The sequence below is a fragment of the Bos indicus x Bos taurus genome, chromosome 2 (assembly GCF_003369695.1).
Source record: "Bos indicus x Bos taurus breed Angus x Brahman F1 hybrid chromosome 2, Bos_hybrid_MaternalHap_v2.0, whole genome shotgun sequence".
Lineage (NCBI taxonomy): Eukaryota > Metazoa > Chordata > Mammalia > Artiodactyla > Bovidae > Bos > Bos indicus x Bos taurus.
The window spans coordinates 38,048,415-38,065,933 of NC_040077.1; the positions used below are offsets into that span (position 1 = coordinate 38,048,415).

General features: G+C 38.7%; 1 protein-coding gene across 1 annotated transcript in view; it reads left to right on the forward strand.

Annotated features, from left to right (window-relative positions):
• CCDC148 (coiled-coil domain containing 148) overlaps nt 1-16,894 on the forward strand; it is a 296,477-nt gene extending 279,583 nt beyond the window's left edge. The window contains exons 14-16 of the mRNA XM_027560231.1: nt 9,180-9,297; nt 11,473-11,613; nt 15,390-16,894. Coding sequence (XP_027416032.1) covers nt 9,180-9,297; nt 11,473-11,613; nt 15,390-15,536 — 406 coding nt within the window. The 3' untranslated portion in view covers nt 15,537-16,894. The remainder of the gene's footprint in view (nt 1-9,179; nt 9,298-11,472; nt 11,614-15,389) is intronic.
• Nucleotides 16,895-17,519: the final 625 nt, after the last annotated feature.

Consider the following 17,519-nt stretch of genomic DNA (forward strand, 5'->3'; position numbering starts at 1 on the left):
CTTGGGGAGAACATGCACGTCATGAAATGATCTTGAGTAGTGAAGGCAGGTAAAGTGGATTTGATAATTATCCACAGTTTCAAAGGTTTTAGGTGACGCCAAGCTCCAATTTTGGTCTAAGGAGTGGGCTGTTAAAGGAGGGGAAAAGCAAATGCTGTTCAGGATCAAGGAACTATAAAAGTGGAGTTTTGAATAACCCTCAGTAAATGTGGGCAGTGAGCTGAGAAGCCAGTAGTTGATCCCAAGAACTGTATTATAAACAGGATGATCTAACCCAAGTCAATGGGTAAAACTTTTCTGGAATTGTCAGAGAGCCAGGAAAATGCTATCATCTTTCTTCTCTCTCCATTGTAAATGGGTAGCAATGGAAGTAGTATCACCTGGGAAGCAATGGAAGGGGCAACTGAGTAAGTGAGATAGGAATGCATGCTCCAGTAGAGGGAGTTTTTATCACTAACTGTGTTGAGACTTGCTGATGCGTAGTGTTTAAAAATACAAAAAAAAAAAAAGACTAGCTTTTATTTATTGCTTTTAATTCTCCATAGACAATGCATATTTTATTTCCTATACCCTACTTGAAATGCTATTGGGAAAGGAGTATTCTAGGAAAATTTTGAGACTATGTGAGGATATAAAAGGATTACTGAAAACTAGATGGAAAGACTTAGAAATAGTTCAAAAAGAGGAGGTAAATGTGGCAGAAATGCCTTTGTGAACTTACTTGGAGCAAAGGCCAAAATTATATTTATAACATTCTTTCACTAACCCTCTCCTCACAGCTTATCCTATATTTAACTCTGGAGTCCCAGGTTTAAGTCCTTGTTTCACAGCTGTTTGTATCTCTGCATTTCCAACTCAAGTGAACTCAGATGGCTAGGTTGGAACTGATTACAGCCAACAGGAAGATGTATATCACTCTCATTTATGGGTTTTCACTTCCAGTATGAAAAATATTTACCCCCTCCCCTCCCCCCAACCCCGGAGTTTCAGGAACTAGTCCCAAGGGAAGTGGCTCATTGCTCAAATGCTTTCAAGTTGTTTCTTCCTTCTTTGATTTTATTGAATAGACCCTTTAAATATCACCAGGAGTCTGAGGTTTCCAGTTGTTGTCGGATATCCCAGTGTTTTGTCCATTGAGGGAAAGAAAGAGGTTCAGATGTAGCCATTGTTGCAACTGCAAAGAAAGGTTCAGTGATAGCCACTGTTGCTCTCTCAAGCCTGACCACTGTCACTAGGAAACCTGTCATCCAAATGTGTTAAGGCCATGGGATAGGTTGGGATTGAAAGATTCTGCTTCTTGTTTTTCTAACTGAAGTATAGTTAATTAACAACATTGTGTTAGTTTCTGGTATACAGCAAAGTGATTCAGTTATGCATATACATGTTCTTTCTCATATTCTTTTCCATTATGGTTTATCCCAGGATACTAAATATAGTTCCCTTTGCTATACAGTAGGGCCTAGTTGTTTATTCATTCTCTATATAACAGTTTGCATCTAGTAACCCCGAACTCCCAAGCCAACCCTCTCCCTCTTCCCCCTTACCTTGGGAACCACTCTATGTCTGTGAGTAAACAGACATTTTATTTTATAGGTAAAGAAGATGTGGAGATACATATATATACACACACATATATATACACTATATGTATACATATATATACACACTATATATATATATACATACACACAATGGACTATGAATGACATCACTTATATGTGGAATCGAAAATATGACACAAATTAAAGTTTCTGCTCATGAATGTCAGTAGCACAAAAGCAGAAACTTCTAGTTTGGATCAATCCTGAGGCATATAACTGTGATGTTTAGCACATGCAACCAGAAATAAGCTGATCTAGGTAGTGATTTGCACCTAGTTTTGTCTTGCTAATAATAGGCAATTAGATTTCCTTTAATCTAAATATTTATCTGTGCTGTGGTTCTCAAAGTGTGGTCTCCAGACCAGCATCACCTGGAAATTTCTTACAAATACAGATTTTCAGACCCCACCTCACTACTCCTGAATCTGACCTTCAACAAGCCCTCCAAGGCCTCCTTGGTGGCTCAGTGGTAAAGAATTCACCTGCCAATACAGGACACGAGGGTTCCATCCCTGATCTGGGAAGATCCCACATGCCACGGAGCAACTAAGCCTGTGTACCACAACTACTGAGCCTGTGTTCTTGAGCCTGGGAGTTGTAGCTACTGAAGCCCATGCCCTAGAGCCCTGTGCTCTGCAACGAAAGAAGCCACCCTGATGAGAAGCCTGTGCACCACAGCTCTCTGCAACTAGAGCCCATGCAGCAACAAAGACCCAGCCCAGACAAATATAAAAAAATAAAAGCGAGCCCTCCAGGTGATCCTGACACTACTGTGAATTAGGGATCCACTGGGCCAGGCAGTGCTGTGCTCAGACCAGGCTGCATATCGGAATCACTGAGAAACTTTTAACAAAATACCAATCTTGAGCCCTGAAACCAGATTCTGATGTAATTAGTGTGGTGTGAGGCCCTGGCATCAGAAGTTTTTATAAGTTCCAGTGATTCTAATGTAGTCATAGTTGAGAACAATTGAGCTATAGCAATAAAAGAAAAAGATCTCTAATTTAGGACTTTGTGATAAATTTAAAATAATTTATTAAAACAATTTTATGTATTTTACTAGGACATTAATTTAGGCATGCTCATATACAACAAACTATAAGTAATGTAAGATTTAAGAGCAGGGATCTTGTTTGTCTGGATTTTATTTTTTGTTATTGTATCCTGAGCCTGTGGGGCAGTGCCTGGCACACAGTAGGTTTGCCAATAACTCTATGTTGACTAATTGGATTAATCAATTAAAGATAAGTTCCAATAGGAACTTGCCTTTACACCCCACAAAGGAGCCAGTAAGCACTCTGAGCTAGAAGAATAGTCTCTGTCTGGGGCTGGCCTGGGTTCATCTCCTTCTGGTTCTGTGGGTTCCCTGTGAATCCTCTTTGTTCTTGTCCCATGCTGATCTGTACCAGGATGTCACTGCCTTGTATCAGGATTCACATTACATTTGCAGGAACTGATCTCTGTTTCTGCCCTTAGCCAGAACCCTCACTGAGTATAGAATCTCGTGGCCCTGACCACTGGGGGGTGACGCTGGCCAGTGTGAACACCTGTCATGTTTTCTTCCTTCTTTTCTGTGCGAGGCTTCTCCACCACCTCCTTTATGCAGGTGCTGCCACTTGGCCTGCTTATGTTTTGATCTGCACACTCTTCCCTGTTGGAGTCCTGTACAGCTCATGGGGGTGTCTCTTTGCTTGGTGGGAAGAACAACTTTCTGAGTGGGGTTTAAGCCAAAACTGGATTTCCCAGCAGGGAGAAACAGGTTCATTCTGCTGCACTGCTGTTCAAACTCCTCTGGCAACAGCACCTCCAGCATGTGCCTGTTAAAGATTTCTTGTTCAGTGTTGAGTAAGCCACATTACCTAAAAATGAAGTAGCAGATTTGTTTGGAAACTGGCTCTAATTCAGTAGGGCAAATTACTTCCCTGAAACATTTTTGGTGGGAGTTCTGTACTGGTTGCTGCTGCTGCTGCTAAGTCACTCCAATCGTGTCCAACTCTGTGCGACCCATAGATGGCAGCCCACCAGGCTCCCCCATCCCTGGGATTCTCAAGGCAAGAACACTGGAGTGGGTTGCCATTTCCTTCTCCAAGCATGAAAGTGAAAAGTGAAAGTGAAGTTGCTCAGTCGTGTCCGACCCTCAGCGACCCCATGGACTGCAGCCCACCAGGCTCCTCCATCCATGGGATTTTCCTGTACTGGTTAGTGTAACCTAATTAAGATGTATTGTTAATGCTGTTTTATTTACTGCTTAAGTTAAAAAAAACAAACTGTAGAACCTGCCACTGTCAGCAAAAAAATTATTCTGAAGTCTTTTTTCTCCTCTTAGTTCCTGTAGCTTCTTTTAAGACTGAAGTTATCTGTGTCTCCCTTCAGATAGGAGGGAGGTCAAATTTTGAAGTTAATAATTTGCCTAGTTCTAACTGCTAGTTTCACTGAAGCAAAGGAGGGTGTCACTGAAGTTCATAATGTTTCCCAACTATGTGCATTTGTATGCTCATCTCTGGAGCTTCCATGATGGCTCAGTGGTAAAGAATCAGTCTGCAATGCAGCAGACGCAGGTTCAATCCCTGGGTGAGGAAGATCCCCTGGAGAAGTAAATGGCAACCTACTCCAGTATTCTTGCCTGGGAAATCCCATGGACAGAGGAGCCTGGCAGGGTACAGTCCACAGGGTCTCAAAAGAGTCAGACATGACTTAGTGACTAAACAACAATGGCAACTCCTCTCTTCGAATGCGATACACAAATAAAATATCTCCAAAATGATATATAAATTCTCCGTTTCTACATGAAAGCTTCTTGTCCCTTCAACTACACTCAGGTCTGGAAGCTTAAACAAAATCCTTTTCAGATTATTGTTAATGCTCTGCCTGGTTCTGCAACAGCTGTTGCTTTTGAACAATATGATGCTTCTCCTCCCCCAAGAGGAATGGAAAAGGCCTCCTTTGCTGCGCTCTCAACCTTTGTCAACTCAGGGAGTATGAAACAGACTGAGAGATGAACCTAGGATTCTGGTTTGGGAATTCAGTGCACAGCTTAAAGACTATTGAGTTTTGCCACTTCCTGACATTGACTTTCACAGCAACAGTTTAATTTAGAGAAAATCTGCTATTTCAAATGGCTAAAGGTATTTATGTGGAAAGTTTTCCAAATGATTGACTTTACTGTTGCTATTTTCTTTCCCCATGAATATGTGAGTATTTGGCTTTCTCCCAGGAATTTTTCTGCATCACTTCTCTTTAGGCAAAGACATTTTTCCATCCAGACTGGGAAAAGGAGGGTGTATCAGGAGTTTCCCCTTTTACAGTGAATTATTATTTGGGTTTAAACATTGGCATCTCTAAGAATGAAGAATTTGAGTATGTCTTCTTAAAATTTCCCATGGCCAGTCTTCACAACAGTCAGTGTCATCTTGGTCATCACTTTGGAACCAACGCCACTGTGATCAGCTTCCTCCAGGCCCAGCTTGCTTCTTTCCTCTCCACTGGCATCAGCCTTACTGAAGGTGTTGTCTCTCTTACCTCTTACTTCCTTATCTACTGCTAATTCTTCAGCTACCTCTCTATTGCCAAGATTGCCAGTGGCTCCCTGTTATTTAATCCAATGATTATCTTAGATTAGAGCTGATTTTTAGCATGAGACATTGCTATTTCCATTGTCATTCTCTTCTTTGCCACAATTTCTCCTCATTCTCCTAGTTTCTTCCTTTTCTGTCCCCTTCTTAAAAGTTGCCCCCTTCCTTGGGTTGAGTAGAGTGGGGAAATTAAATTGGTAATTTACCCCCTTTTTGAAAAGAAATTAAACTTCTAAATACATGAAAATATATGCCTATAATTGAAAGTGTGAGAACAGGGTTTTGTTGTTTTTGTTTTTTTTTCTTTTAATCAGTGTGGATCATCCACCCTAGAATAGCACTTGGCACAGTCTGGGCACCCAGTCAATGAATGAGTGAATGATATAAAATTATAAATACTGAAAATATACATAGAAAAAATGAAAAAGAAAAAGTTGTTTCCTTTGGAATCAGTTCTAGGCCTGCCACCTCCTCTTACACTATAGTATCTTCCTGGATAGATGCTATCCGTTTCTCAGTCTCAGTCCCACGCCATTGATAAAGATCCCCATCCATTTCTCCAGCCCAGATCTTATGACAGCAGATCTATGTCTAAACTCAACCTAATTCCTTCTCTCCCTGGTTTCTCTAAGTCCCCAGTTTTAGAGAGGAATGCCATTGTTCACCATACAGCATGGAAACTTTAGCTTCCTCTCTCTTTCCCTTAAAAAGCACTAACAATACTTATTTATTCTATTTTCTACATAAAATTTTAAGACTATATCGTCTCCCTAACTCCTACAAGCACCCCTCCCCTGCCCTAATTCAGGAAAGCTTTTTTGCATCAAAATAAGTCTCTCTGGTCTTGCTTCCTAGCAATCTATCCTCCACATTACAGGAGAGAGTTACCTGATTGTGTTGCCTTGATCAAAGCCCTCATGCTTGCAAAGTCCTCACCACCTGTCCTCCCTTGCCTTCCTAGCCTCAACTCTTGGTACTCCTCACCTTACAATTTTCATTTTTGGTCATTCCAAATATTTTTGAGTTCTTCAAGCATACCGTGCTCTCTCACCTTCTGGGCCTTCATATGATATTTTTTTTTTTTCTACTTAGAACATTCTTCCTGTTCTCTCCCCCTCTGACGAATTCCTGCTCCTTTTTTAGATCTGAAATTCAGAGCACTTCCTGATGGCTGCTCCTCTGAATGCCCCAAGTCTGGCAAAGATGATTCTCCCATGATCTCTGCCCCATTGTCTCACCAGGGCAAGAGCTACCCTGTGCCATAATTGCCTGGATCTTTGTATCTACATTAGATGGTCACTTCTGTGAGGACAGGAGTATGTCTTCTGTACTGAAATCCTTTGTCCAGTGCTAACAACAGTAATTGACGCAGAGAGGCGCTCAAATTTTTGTTGAATGAATGAATGAACTTAAAGTAAAGCATAAGCCAGCTTTCTTTACCAAATAGCTTCAAATGCTTCACTCCCCTTTTTAATCTCTTCCTCACTGGTCAAGCTCCTCTAACCAGAACAGCTATTACTTTTCCGCAAAGCAGCCAAAAGTTTGTAGCAGACAAAGCAACCTATACATCCCAAAGGAAGAGAAACTTTTCAGAAGTTCTGAGAATTAACATATGGTAATTGTCAAATCCCTGGGTGTCTTTTAATTGAACTTTCACAGTAGTTCCCTTAGCTTGTACTCAGTGCTTAAATTGAGTAGAACCTCATTAGGAAAGTTGTGTCACGCCTTAGTGAAAATGGAGGGAATGAGAAACAGAGCTTTCTATGACAGAGAGGCATCAGAGAAAGAGAGCAATGTGGTCTGTGAATTCTTTAATCCATATATCCGGTTGTAGTGACTCTTGAAATGGGAGATGATGGGGCAGAACAGCCACAGCCATCAAGAGAGCTTAGGACCTTCTTTCCAAATTCCATTCTGGGTTTTGTACTCCTAAAGTATCTACTGCCTGCTCCCCTCCTCTCCTTTCCCAGTGCTGCTTCTTCAATGCCAGCCTCAGGAGCAACCTGGTTTTAAAGTTTTCCTCCCCAAGAGCAGATCATTGAGGGAACCATGTGACTACCTCAGTGCTCTTCTGGGCTTCTCTGTCACTGCTCACCCACTCACTCCGTTTAGCCACCTTGAACCCTTCCCTGCCCAGTGCTGTGATGAGGTGGGGCAAGCAAGGTGCCCAGAGGACAAAACTGAAGAAGTCAGCCACTCTGGGAGACCAATCGGGCACTTGCAGAGCCTGAGCCTCCCTGGACTCGCCCTCGTCCCAGCTCTCGCTCTGCCCCACCTCAGCCATGCCTCCTGGCCTCTCCAAACCCTAGTCCTCCAGACCCAGCTCAGATGATGCTGCCTCCTCCATAAAGTGCTTGCTGAAGTCGCCGAGTCTTTCTCACAATTCAGCAAGTAGGCATCTCACTTTCCTCTGAATCCTCAGTGGACCTTATTTATACCTCTCTGAAGATACTGTATACCTTGTTTAGTTCTTGGGCTTGTCTTTTGTCTCTGTTAAACCACAGGCTCTTTAAGAGCAGTCTTTTTCTCAGAGTGCTCTCAATTTCCAGCACAGGGTTTGGCACAAACTAGGTATTCATCAGTCAGTGAGGTGAGTAGAGCTGTCAAGGGGAGAAGAGAGAAGAACATGGTAGTTAACTGTTCATGGGCTCTGGGGCCAGTTCACCTGGGTTTGACCTCAGGTTCTGCCACTGAGGCTTGGGACAAGTTTCATCACCTTTCTATGCCTCCATTTCTTTATCTTTAAAATGGGATAAATAATGGTACCCCAACATGTGAAGTTTGAAAGAGCCCTTAGCACAAGACTTGATGTGTCGTGAACACCTCAGTAAATGTCAGGATCCAGAATAAAAATGGTCTAGTGCAAGGACATCCATGGAAAATACAGGTGTGCACGCCTGGGGAAAAGCACATTTGTGACCGAAGCTATTGCCCTTTAGTCTCTAAGCGGTGTCAGACTTGGACTGCAGACTGGCAGGCTCCTCTGCCCATGGGATTGCCCAGGCAAGAATACTGAAGTGGGTTGCCATTTCCTTCTCCAGGGGATCTTCCTGACCTAGGAATTGAACCTGCATCTCCTGCATTGGCAGGCAGATTCTTTACCATTGAGCCACCGAGGAAGCCCTGATGCTATAGAGGAAGTCAAATCTAAACCATCAGTGATAGAAGACAGAGCTAACACCTCCTTCTACCTTGAGAAGCCAGGTGCCTACTGTTTTTGAAAAGGCAAATCTTATCCCTATAATTCAATAGAATAATACCTTGGACAAAAATATAGTTAGGGAGGCTGCCCCAAAAGAGCAACAGAGGAGGGCCAGGTGAAACCTGGAGTATTAAACAGGTATTTAAATGTGCTCAGTTTTAATAGCTGCTGTTAAGGAGGATGGAAACAGAATGCTCAGGGAAAGTCATGTTTTTGCTGCCATCTACAGTCAATGTACAATTTTCAAAGTTTCTTAACACAAACACACACATCCGTCCAGATAGAGCATTCTTGACAAAATGAGTGACAATATAAAGTTTGGTTTACATTCTAGTAATTGAGATACTTTGGGCATATTATAGTATTTTATTTACTTGTCTTTTTAAAATTAGGCCTATTCAAACAGTAACATAGCCTTTTAAATCTCATATTGTATTAAAACTTACTAGAAGACTGCTGAAATAACTCAAGAGTGAGGCTGTCATCTGTCAAGTTGGATTAGCTGCAGTTGTGGCAGCTGATGGTTAATACAATGATTTCAATGAAGAAGGAGCGAGATTGGGTTTTACCCCATGTTTTCCTGCCCGTGTGACCTGCAATTCTATGATTGTTATTAGAATTATTGTAAATTATATTTTATAGAAACATCCTTTATGGTTGTGATATGAGAAATCATCCAAAGCAAGTAAAACAAAATGACACTGATGTCACTTCTGGGATGACTTCTGCCCATGTGCTGCTGTCCACATAATCTCCAACATTATCATGATGTTCTCCTCACTTCCCTGTGTATTATTTTTAAAGGGTTAAATATAGACAAGAATTATTGGAAAAGCGTTTGATGGAGAAAAAAGAAGTGGCCCTTCAAGAAGCACTTGAAGAAGAAGAGAGAGAAAAGCGACTAGAAGCCCTGAGGAAACAGGTGTTTTTAATTTGGAGAATTTCATGGGTGGTTTAAAAAAATGTGTCTAAGTGCTCTTAATAACATTATTACTAGGACTTAGTTCATTACATCTGCTATATAAAATGTAACTTTTCCAAATTGGGACACCGATCTTCATTCCTGGGAACAATTAGATTTATGTTGAATTATTTTCAGTTTCTTAGTATATGAAAAGAACTTCATCAGAACCTTTAAAGAAAGCTCTCCCAAGATTTAAATACATCCATATTACCTCTAGTTTATAAGCTGAATAGTATCCATCTATAGCAGTGAAACCCTGCCTGTAGCTAAAGGATTTTACTCTCCTCGAAAAACATGTGGTGGAGCTTGAGCAAGATAATACTCCCTAGGGAAGGGACCTCTGTTTGGAAATATCCTACAGTCAACAAAAAGGTTAAAAATCACTTATTAAAATGACTGTTTTTGTGGGAAAATAAAAGCCTTCTATTGCTTTGGCTCATAAAAGTAGACAAAAGTTTTGAAAATAGTATTTATAGACAGCAAGAACAAGAATTTCCGACCTTAGGAAACGTTATAAAGTAGTTTTACTTGGTAATTTTTCAGTATTGTTAACATAACAGTGATAAGCACAGCTCATCAGGTACAAAGTCTTCTCTGATACCATTTCCTAGCTGACAGGAAATGACTGACTGGTTCTCCTTCCATATCGTTGGGAGTTAGCCTCGAATCTTGGGTAAGAACTCCACCTCTGGCTTCCTTCAAAGCTGGTACAACCTGGCTCACTGCTTACTGGCAGAGGAAACTTAGGTCTTTCACGTAACCTCCCTAAACTTTATTTCCTCCTCTGAAAAATGGAATAATACTAATCGTACCTATCTCATCCTTGGGATCGCAAGGAGTCAGATGCAACTTGGTGACTGAACAACAGAACAACAGCCTACCTCATAGGTTTGTAGCAGTGTGTGTTCACATGTTTTGAATATTGATTAAGTGTAAAGCCCTCTTCTAAATGCTCTTAGGTCTTACCTCATTTAACTCCTACCCCAACCCTATGATGTAAGAATTATTATTTTATAGAAGAGAAACTTGAGGCAGCCCAGAGTTTTCCCAAAGTCACCTAGCTACTCAATGTAAATATGAATTCAAACCAAGGAAATTAAGTTAAATGAAATCATATAAAGGAAGTATAAATGCATACAAACATTGTATCCATCTTTGATAAAACAGATTATAGAAACAAATTCCAAGCATAGGAATATACATCTGGTCATCTTAGAGTCAATGAAATTTAAATGTTTCAATCATTAGCCAATAATGATATACCATGGCCTTCTAGGGACAAAATTTAATGTTACTATTACTAAACACATTTTGTTCAAAATATCATTTTGACAACTACAGTCCATATGATTAAGATTCTTTTTCCATCTGTGAGACCTTTGAAAGAGGAAATGTCTGTGCCTGTTATCTGTAATCAGTGTTTAGAACTATAGTAAAAGACATTTTGGCTAGTAAAACCTATAATAATTAAAGTATGTTCAACCTCCAGTTATGTCATTATAATTTCTAAATAGAATTAAAAATGCCATTTTCCTATTGCTATTTCCTGACTTTAGGAATTAGCAGGCAGGTGTTATTAAGGGTGGCATATAATTTACAAAATTAGTGGCTTCTTTTCATCAGAATGCAGGTTTGATTGATTTCAATTATCATAAAGCTCAAGGGCATTTGGGTTAAAATGACTCTTGGAGTTTTTCAGTGGAAGAGGAAACAATGGTTTTTAACAGTCCCTGGAAATCTTGTTGTTCAGTACAATGAAAACTCACCCATCTTGCTCAATAATGCTAACACACATGACTTTACCCATAAATGATATACTCTAGACTCAGCTTAATCAGATTAAACTTTCTAGAAAGCTTCATGGAGTCATTACTGTGGCCACGGATTTCTAGTGGCTAAAAATTAATGTTTTCTACTTTGGGTTACTTTCAAAGTGATTGAATATGTAGGTTTTCTATATAAAATTTCCCTTGACTTTGGATCAGGGAGAAATTTTTATCTAAATTTAATCATACCTGTAACTATGCAATAATAAAATTTCTTAACTTTAATGGACATTAAGCATTAATAATGTTGCCCAGAAGTATTTAGCTTGTATCTTGCTCCAAGCAGCCATGTTTTCTCTTTTTTTAGGTTGCTATTGTCGCTCAATTTGATCCTGTTAGAATGATGTCAGATACAGTGGCATCAAAAGCAAGGATGGGTATTGGAACTGAAGAAGAATTTATTCTTCAAAAGCCACTCTTCACATTGAATACATACAATGAACAGCAGGTAATTATGGAAATTGGCAAGATTGATGCAAAAGCCATGATGATGATAAGAATTGTAGAAGTGTGTATTTTGGGTTACAAATTATTTATATTTCTATTTAAATACCATGCATATTAGCATAAATCACATGTAATTACTGAACAGTTCTTAATATTATAAAATGTTAATAGGTGACTATAGAACAAAACACTTTGAAAATGTTATGAATCTGTCATTGGAAATTATTTTAATCTAAAACAATTTTATAAAATTTTACTTTAAAGTTGTGTTAATATTGTATTTTTGTTTAAATATTTATCATATTCAGAATTTATTTAAATGCATAATATAAATCCTATTAATGAAACAATTGATGATACTGATAAGACAAAGCAGAGGGAAGCTTTCTGAAATTAAAATGAACAGAAAATAATGTACTGGAGCTAATGATAAAACACTTGCTGTGGAAAAAGGTATTAAGAGATTATTTAACTATTTCTAGGTGCTTCTGAATCATTTTAGTCTGTTTCTATAATGGAGAAGGGATTTTAAGAAGCTTTTTTTTAGGTGGATGGAAGAGAGGGAGCCAGGACATATGAATGATTGGATACCACAGGAGTTAAGGGAGAAAGTAGCTGTAAACTTTACAAATCTAAGAGAAGCTAAATGTTTAATCATTTTAAAAGTAGGAAACTTTATACATTTATCCAATGACAAATAAATCTAATGTGCCTCTATTATGTGCTGCACACTTTGCTAGGGAATATTAATAAAAAGAACAATTTACATATTAATTGGGCAGATATTTATGGAACATATACTGTATCTGCACTGAGCCAGGTGCCAGGGCTGCATCCCAAACAAGATAAACTTGTTCTGTGTGAAGGAAGTGAGCAGGGGAATTGGGTTGGGAAAGAAAGTAGAATGCACGGGAATAATGCCACTAGAGTGAGATCACCTACCTCCCTGATAGAGGGCTCAGGGCTGCAGCAGCAAGAGGAAGGGAGTGAAGACAACCCTGAAAGGGAAGTCAGAGAAGGCAAAAAAGATGGAACTAAGCTCCATCTTCAGTGAGGAATTTTGGCATCAGTAACAGAATTCATTCCAGATAATTTAACTAAAAAGAACAGCAAAACTGACTGGGGAGGGGTGGGCATAGGAAGAGGGGTTAATTAGAAGATGCAATAGTATCTCTAGAAGTCAAAGCAGGAAGGCATCTGGGCTTGTAAAGAATTGAAGTCAGAAGCTGGAAGGCTTTCAGGTACCTAGGCTGAGGAAATAAGGGTTTGATCAAGCAGAAGAGGGTGAAAAGAGGTCCTTACTTGTACATCTTGGGTGCTGGGAGATAAGACTGCAAACATAAATTTGGGTCAGACTGTGGAAAGTATAGTAGATCTTACTTTCTAAAGACTTTTGAACTTTTGACCTATGAGCAGAGGGGAGACTTTGAAGCAAGTGAAGTATATAAAAGCTTCATGTTATAGCAATGTGTCTGAATGGAAAATTGGTGGAGGTAGAGTTGGGTTCTTTTAAGATGGTGGCGACTTCATGGAAGTGGAGTGGAGTCAGGGGAGGGTGGCGTAGGGGGAGGGTGGGATGTGGAGGCATGTATGGCTCTGGCTGAGGAGAGGATAATGAAAGTGAGGGTGATTCTAAACTAGGCAGCAAGTGATATTGAGAAGAGCCTACACTTTGGATTAAAATCCACATCCACTGTTTGCTGGCTGTGTGAACTTGTGTAAGCTGTTAACATCTTTATGTTTTGTGTCAGTAATTCGTAAGTTTTTTGTGATGATTAGGATAATACATGTCAATTGCCTAGAATATTGTCTGGCACCTAGTAATAATTCAATAAATTGCAATTGTTAGGTGGTGCTGCCATTAACCGTGTAAGAATACAGAAGGAAGAAACAGACTTAGGGAGAGAGCAATTGCTTTGTTAATGTCAGGTTTAGGGTGAAGATGTCTTATACATGCTCGCAAGAAACTACTGGGCTTTCTCTGGGGAGGAGAATTGGGGAAAGGGACATCAGTATGGGAGGCAGATGTCCATTTCACTTGATATATGTTGAAAAAACTATAATTATGAAAATGTTTTAAACATCACACATCTGGAGCTGGGGGAGAAATGGTGAATCCTGGAGATAATTAGGATGTCAACAGCACACAGGTGGAGCATGAATATGTGGAAGTGGATGAAAGTGACCAGGAAGACTCTTTTGGGGCAAAAGAGAAAAAACCTAAGTCTAAGACTTAAATATTTTGCTTTGCCGACACAAATTCTGTGTTATTCTCAATTTATATGCATCGTTGCCCCCGTCCCTGTATCTGATCAGTTGCCAAGTTCTACTGATTCTTCCCTTCATAATGTTTTGGACAGTTATCTCTTCTTTGCTACCAGCCAATTTTAGGCATTTATTACTTTATGTCTAGACAACTGTAGTAGACTCTTAAGCACTCTTTGTGCCTCTGTCTCTTGTTTGCCTGCTGCCTTAATTTATCCTGAACTTATAATCAGATGTATCTCCTTATGCAACAGTTCTGATTATATTAGTTCCATGCTGAAAACAGAAACACAACCTCAGTAGCTCCCCAGACTCCATGACACAGACTTCAAGCCTTTAAAATTCAAGTCCTAGTCTTAGAAGTGTCCTTTTTCAATGTTCCCCAGTGGTACCAAGTACTCCACCCAAATTACCATGATCCTAAATTGACCCATTTCATCTCTAAGTTAGCGTAAGCCTTCCTTTCTTGCTTGATCTCTCTTCCTCCTCCACTCCCACTCCCAACTTTATAGAAGAATAAGTTGGACCTCAAAGTTAACTCAAGTTATTGTCCTTACCTGAGACCATCCTAGTCCCACTGGTACCAGGAGATGTCCCAATGTGTTCTAGTACTCTTGGAGCATCTGTCACATGTTGCCATGGACTATAATTATCTGTGTACATTCTTACTACCTCTGTTAGTTTAAGAGCTCCTTGAAGGAGGGGCTGCTTTCAACAGCTTATTATCCCATCCTCTAGGGGGATAATGTTCATGTAAAATGCTTCATTAGCTGAAATCTAAATGTGGCCACTTTTTTATCATTGCAAACAGTGTCTGTTGACATTAATATTCATAAGAAGAAGAAATAAAGCCTAATCAGCTATAAATGAAAACAGAAATTGAACTACTCATATATCTATTCCCACTTAGAATCAGATTGATAGAACCATTTTCTAGTTCTGTTTGAAATAGAAATCTGGCCTTGGAAAAAAGGTTCTATTGATTGTGTTTTTCAAGTAGTAGCCATGTATTTGAACTTAACTTACATGCTGCCAAATGATGGAGAAATTAAAATGTCTGTTTAAAGACAAATATACAAGATTGTGATTTAGGTTTATTTTAATGAATGGTTGCTTATATTTTATAATCCCAGCTAACGATAAATAACAAATCAATGATAGTACTGAAAGTAAGCTTCTTTTATCTCATTTTAAAATAATTTTATGTTTTATTTTGACTAATCTAGTATACAATATTCTATACATCTTATGTTGGAAACCACTGATATACTGAAAAGTGATAATGTCAAAAAATTTTGACCTTTCAGTAAAAATAAGCAGAATATAGTCACTGTATGCACAAAATTTATTGTTATCTAGTCATCCATCTAGCAAAAACAAGCTATGCAGCTTGGGGAAATATGGAACTAAATGATAAAATTTACTTCAGTAAATTTATTTGTATTATTTTATACTATCTGTATTACTTATATTATTTATATACATAATATTTATATCATTTTATTTCTACAGATAATTTCTGACCCTAGACTTCGTTTTGAGTTAGCACTCCGAGAAGCTGGACTTCATAAAACATTTTATGCCAAAGAAATATTACCAAAAATCAGTCCTCAAAAACCTCCAAGAAAGGATATGGAGTCTACTGTATTTAAAATCTAGAGTTCATCCTCAAATTCTGTTATACATAAATAAGATTTTTCTTTGAATACATTTATATGGATAATAATAATTACTACTTTTTAAAGTTTACAAATTATCAGATGTAGAAGTCATAGCATCTATTAAAACAATTTTGTCCTTCTTTTATGATTTTTAGAATTTTATGCACTATTTTCCAATCTCTTTTTATGTTTAATAGTACTAAATTCTCCAAAGACTATGGAACTTAATTAGGACACATCTGGAACATATATTATCATTTAGTAAATTGTATTTTGGAGGTTGCAGTATCCCGTGAAAGGAGCTCAAAATAACCATTTGCAAGAATCACAATTTATGCTGTTGCTACCTATTAATGTTCATTTCTTCTTGTTATTTCAGAATTTGACTTTTTAATTATGAAAGTTTCATTGTCATTAATACTTCTATTATTTCTCCATTATTATAAGAGGAGACTCAACCTTTCTCTAAATTTAGAAACCAGTTTGGTTTACCATGTTTACTGCAAACCAATCATCCAAACAATTTCATTTTATAAATTAGCCTGTAAGAATGAATTAGAAATTAGAAATAGCAGTTCAAGCCTAGGGATATCTGTTTGACTTGGGAAAATGTATTCGTATGGTTGTTTGGGAGGAATGTTTTAAAATTTAGAATGCTATCAAAATTTCCATGTTCTCAATTAAATATCTGGATGATTTTATAGAAGGAAGTGTTTCAAATAAACTAGAGCGTAATTTTTAGCTATTTCTAAACAACCACACAAATAGGAGTAGCTGGTGCTACACAGCAGGAGACAGTGACACCGTAGATCTGATGCTTGTGGTTATGATGAAAATATTAGCTGAAGTTTGGGCAGCAGCCTAGATATGTTCTGGCAATGCCCAGACTCAGACCTTATTAACTTTCTCTGTTTTTAAAAATAGTTTAATAATAGTTACATTTATTGAGCATGAGCTGTGTGCTCAGTACCACATATATACTTTACATATGTCTTATTTGACCATCCTAACAACCTTATAAGATTGTCATTCCCATTTTATAGTTAAAGAAATAGATTCAGGAAGGTAAAATATTATGCCGTAGTTCCATTGTTTTTCAAACTGTGGGTCATTAAATCAATATAGTGAGTCCTGATCAGTAAGTAGTTTTTAAATGACACACAAAAAGACATAACCTGAAATCCATGTGTGATTTGAGTTTCATCCCTTCTCAATTCCACAAGAATTTGTCTTGCTTGGTTATGCTTTTTCTCGCCTATGTGTTCAAGTTTTCCTTCAGCATGTACATCAGTTCAGTTCAGTTCAGTCACTCAGTCGTGTCCGACTCTTTGCAACCCCATGAACCGCAGCGCACCAGGCCTCCCTGTCCATCACTAACTCCCAGAGTCCACCAAAACCTATGTCCATCGAGTCAGTGATGCCATCCAACCATCTCATCCTCTGTCGTCCCCTTCTCCTTCTGCCCTCAATCTTTCCCAGCATCAGGGTCTTTTCAAATGAGTCAGCTCTTCACATCAGGTGGCCAAAGTATTGGAGTTTCAGCTTCAACATCAGTCCTTCCAATGAACACCCAGGACTGATCTCCTTTAGGATGGACTGGTTGGATTTCCTTACAGTCCAAGGGACTCTCAAAAGTCTTCTCCAGCAACACAGTTCAAACGCATCGATTCTTTTGCACTCAGCTTTCTTTATGGTCCAATTCTCACATCCATACATAACTACTAGAAAAACCATAGCTTTGACTAGGTGGACCTTGTCAGCAAAGTAATGTCTCTGCTTCTTAATATGCCATCTAGATTTGTCATAGCTTTTCTTCTAAGGAGCAAGCATCTTTTAATTTCATGACTTGCAGTCACCATCTGCAGAGATTTTGGAGCCCAAGAAAATAAAGTCTCTCACTGTTTCTACTGTTTCGCCATATATTTGCCATGAAGTTATGGGACCAGATGCCGTGATCTTAGTTTTTTGAATGTTGAGATTT